The sequence below is a fragment of the Acomys russatus genome, chromosome 8 (genome assembly GCF_903995435.1).
Source record: "Acomys russatus chromosome 8, mAcoRus1.1, whole genome shotgun sequence".
Taxonomy (NCBI): domain Eukaryota; kingdom Metazoa; phylum Chordata; class Mammalia; order Rodentia; family Muridae; genus Acomys; species Acomys russatus.
Window position 1 is genome coordinate 39,149,745 of NC_067144.1, and position 4,204 is coordinate 39,153,948.

Consider the following 4,204-nt stretch of genomic DNA (forward strand, 5'->3'; position numbering starts at 1 on the left):
CAAAGTCCCAGGCTCCGCTGAGGTTGATTCCCTTCTTGCTCTCTCCCAGAACTCTGCTCTTACAGCCTACATCTACAGAGGACAAAGCCTCTGTCTTCATCTTCCCAGAGTTTAGCACAGTGTTATTTACATATCAGGTCTGGAAACATTTCTTTCTGAAAGTCCAAAAGCAAAGAAGCAGATGTAAGACTCGAAGGATCAGAGAGATGAGGGTAGAAGGAAGCCAGGGCAACAAGCGAGAGAAGCACTTTCCACTAACCTCAAAGGGATGGTAAAGGGAGGAGCTTCAGAGGCGGGTGAGTTTTAAACCTCCTTAAGAGGAAGTTAAAAGAGGCTTTGCATTTTAAAACGATGGCTTCCCAGAAGCTAAGTAACAGAACAAATCTGGATTGGCTAATGAGGTCATGCACTCTCAGGCCAATTTCCCTGTTTTAGAGGTGAAGTGGAGCTCCGAGCCTTACTCTGCAGTGCTGACTAGGTAACAGAGCAATTACCCTAAAGCAGCCGTCACTTTCTATCCATCTACAGAATCTCAAAAGGAAATCAGAGGAGTGTTGCTAAGGACCTTCCATAAATTGGTACCAAACGCCACAGCACTGAAGTAGGAGCTAGGTCAGAAGGCAGGAAGAACAGGATTCCCAGTGCTAAGCACATTGGCTTAAGGACCACACTTTAACTACAGAGAATCCAAGGAATGTTCGTGCATGCCTGCAATTTTAGTACTCAGGAAGCTGAAGCAGGGAGATGACCAAGTTCAAGGCCAGGCTGAGCCACAGAGTCAAGCTCATTCTTCAAAGTGCGGATGTGCTTCACCATACTTTGATACGTGCTCCCCCAAGCTTGCAAAGTATCCTGGGTTTGATCCTCTTAGCTTCACATGACACCGAGACTCAAGAGAGAGGCATGTTTTTAACTCTGTGTTCTAAGGAAAGACATGTTTTAGAATGTTTCAGCTTCTGCCTTCTACTGAAAAGCCTTTGTAATTTTTTTTTTGGCTTGGCCAATAAGTTTATTGTCTTTATGAAAAAAAACTCTTCATAGAAAACTGCTTTAGCTCTCAGCAGCCTGCTCCTGAGCTCTGAGGAAGCTCGCTTTCTTTTGAGCAACCCGATCTTTCTTCTGGGCAAGGGACATTTTAGGACGGTTCCACCTCTTCTTCTTCACTTCTCTCTTGGGCTTCTTCTCATAGACCGGATTCTCTCGGATAGCAGCATGAGCTTTCTTGTACATCTCCTCCATCATGTCTGGAGTGATGTTGTTCTTTATGTACTGAGAGAACTGTTTCTTGTATGCATCTTTATCTTCCTCCATTAGGTATCGCATGTAGTCTGCAACGTTCTGACCCATGATGTGCTTCCGATGCACTTCTGCATTGAACTCCTTGCTTTCAGAGTCATAACCGGGGAATCGTTTGGTACTATGAGGGATAGACAAGCCTCCATCCACAGCTCCCTTCAGGGCCCCAAAAACTTTGTTGCCAGTTATAGTCCGGGCAAGACCTGCATCCAGATAGCAAGTGAAGGCACCAGGCTGACTGTCAATGCTTTCCACATTGTACTCATCTCCCGTCACCTGCACCTGGCCTTCGTAGATCTTGTCCATGCCAAACCTATGGAGAAGCCTGTGGGCCAGCAGCAGGCCAGTGCAGTAGGCTGCAGCATAATTTGTCAGGCCAACTTTCACACCGTACTTTGGCAGTTCATGTGCATACGCTGCACAGACTATCATGTCCCCTTCTATACGGGCGTACGCAATCTGGCAGATGATGTCTCTGTTGGTGACCCGGACTATCATCCTGTACTTGGGTGTGTTGTACTTATTTTTGTCCTGGATCACCAGTCGTTTCCAGGCGTAGTAGTCAGTTTTACCCTCTCGCCGCCTTCGGAATCTCACTTGGTACCTCTTAAAGTAGGCCTTATTCTTGACGACCTTCACGAACCCCATCCTGCCGAATACACAACCCCGCAACCGCGGCTCCACGCAGACCTCAAGCCTTTGTAATTTTATGGCCAGTGCTTCTGGGTTTGACAGGGACAAAATGAACCGAGATGGTGATAAGGTGCTTGGGAATTCAGAGTTGAAAGGATTACAGGGGGAGACTTCTCAACCTGGTTATGTGGGAATCTGTGTTTGACCTGGAAGCAGGAAGAACAGGGCTGAGCAGCTTGGATTTGGGGTACACACAGCCTGAGCTGCCAGGATAGAGAGGGTTGCTAGTGGGAAGTCTGCAGGAACATCCAAGAACAAGCGTCTGCCTCCAGAGATTATCTGGCAAATTGTTTCCACCTACTTGCAGAGATGACCTCATTTTTCATTTCAAAGGACTACAACGGAAAACCATATCCATTTAAGCATTCGGAACTGAGCTGTTCCACTCCCAAAGCAGGGTCTTATCATTGGTTCTGAAATCCCCAGCTCTGCTCTGTGTCTGCACTGTGCTGTGTGAGAGGTAGACGGGTACATTGGTAACAGCACTCTTGGGAGTGACCGACACGCAAAGCAGTCCTGCTTTGCCAACCAGACCCTAAAGGAAGCCAAGCAACGTGTTGAGCTAATTTCTTTGCAAAAGGGAAGTGTAAATTACTTACTCTCTGGACTTTGGAGACAGGAGTGAGAATATACTCACTCATGTAGCATTGCACTTTGGAGCCACTCTCGGGAACTATGTGTGTTCATCAGTTTTCACAATACTCACAAAGACTCAGAAGATGGTCAGGTGGGTGAAGGGTCATCAGGATATTTGAGGAAGACGGAATAGCTGGCTGGCTCAGCACTATGTTAGCTAGCTATTGGTAATTTTAAACAAGGATGAGGACAGAGACCCGATGGAAGGAATAAGGTCTGAATGCCTTGAGCAGCAAGAACAGGCCATGTTGAGCTGAGCTCACACCTATGCTCCCCGATCAAGTGCACTCACGTAAGACAGTAAGGCAGGCAGGCAGGGGCTGCTGAGGGTGAAGCCAGCCCTCTCATGTGGGGCCTGATCCCAAAGCCTCAGATTTCAACCAGATGAGCTAACTGGTAACAGATAACCAACACCACGTTCCCTGCGTGCAGGCCAGCCGCCTTACAAGGACACATCATGAGAGTTTTAACAAGATGCAGAACACAGAACACACGTTAGTGTTACCAAAGAACATGTAATATTTCAAATTTTGGAGAAACTGCAGCTACTCTGTCTATCCCAATTTACAAGCCAGTTCCACAGCCTGAAAGGCCTGAGCTTTTATTGGCCCCTTCCCTGGGTGAGGTAATGAATATCTGAAACTGACTTGACTAGACTGGAGGAGGAGCTTGCACCTAATGATTAAAAAACATCTTTCTGCCTTCCTGCTGTCCTAGTCACAGATTATACACACTGGAGAACCAGCCATTGAGGAGTCTGGAGTTACCCAGTCCCCCACAGGGGCAGAAAAACATGGGATATATAAAGGCTATACAGCTAGATGTTGGTTTTGCCTGTACCCCAGCTTCTCTGACAAGCTCCACAGCTTTCAGCAACAATCTGCAGCCCCGAGCCACTCAGTCACCACTTCTTTGATGGAGCTACTCCAATCAACTCACTTGCCATGTTTTAAAATTTGTTCTATGAAGTCCTGAGCAGAGCATCTGGTTGTGTAGGTGATACAGTGAACATGCCTACTTGTGGGCTGGCTGGACTATGCCAGTGCTGTAGGGGATAACAGAGAGCCAAGGGAGTATTTGGGAACACTAAGGATCATGGGGGAAGGTAGAGAGGCCTTATTGGGGATGCTGAGGTCGGTGCCTGAGATAAGAGAGCGCTACTGAAACCTCTACAGAACATGATCAAGGAGACTCTCAATCGAGAGAGGGGCTGCTCAGAGATGTCTGACTGGCAAGACCACAAGGATGCTGGTAAGAATCAGAAGCATAAAATGTCTATAAAGATAGCTCTAGCCTGAGGCCACAATCCTATAGATCAAGGGTAAAGGGTAACGTATGGTAGCAAGAAAGGCCAATAGAAGCAAGACTGGCTGAGACTGGCTAGCGACCGACATTGACAATTTCTGGAATGACTTGTGCTATAACAATGAAATGAAGCTTAACAGAACCTCATGAGACTGAGCTAGCAATCACCTCTCATGTTTGCACAGTTCAGTGCTTGTGTGTAACACCAGAGCTGTGAAGGGAGCAAGGCTCTGGAATCCAGGCAGTGTGCACTGAAATTACGCAATGAATTAAT

At 47.1% G+C, this 4,204-nt stretch overlaps 1 protein-coding gene across 1 annotated transcript; it reads right to left on the reverse strand.

Annotated features, from left to right (window-relative positions):
- Positions 1-1,007: 1,007 nt before the first annotated feature.
- Positions 1,008-1,982, reverse strand: LOC127192769 (60S ribosomal protein L5-like). Its single transcript, XM_051150082.1, has one exon. The coding sequence runs from the start codon at positions 1,942-1,944 to the stop codon at positions 1,051-1,053; it is 894 nt and encodes a 297-aa protein (XP_051006039.1). The 5' UTR covers positions 1,945-1,982; the 3' UTR covers positions 1,008-1,050.
- Between the last annotated feature and the right edge of the window lie 2,222 nt (positions 1,983-4,204).

What these genes read in the sequence shown, in the direction of transcription:
- LOC127192769 (XM_051150082.1), bottom strand. Translation starts at nt 1,944, where the DNA reads ATGGGGTTCGTGAAGGTCGTCAAGAATAAGGCCTACTTTAAGAGGTAC.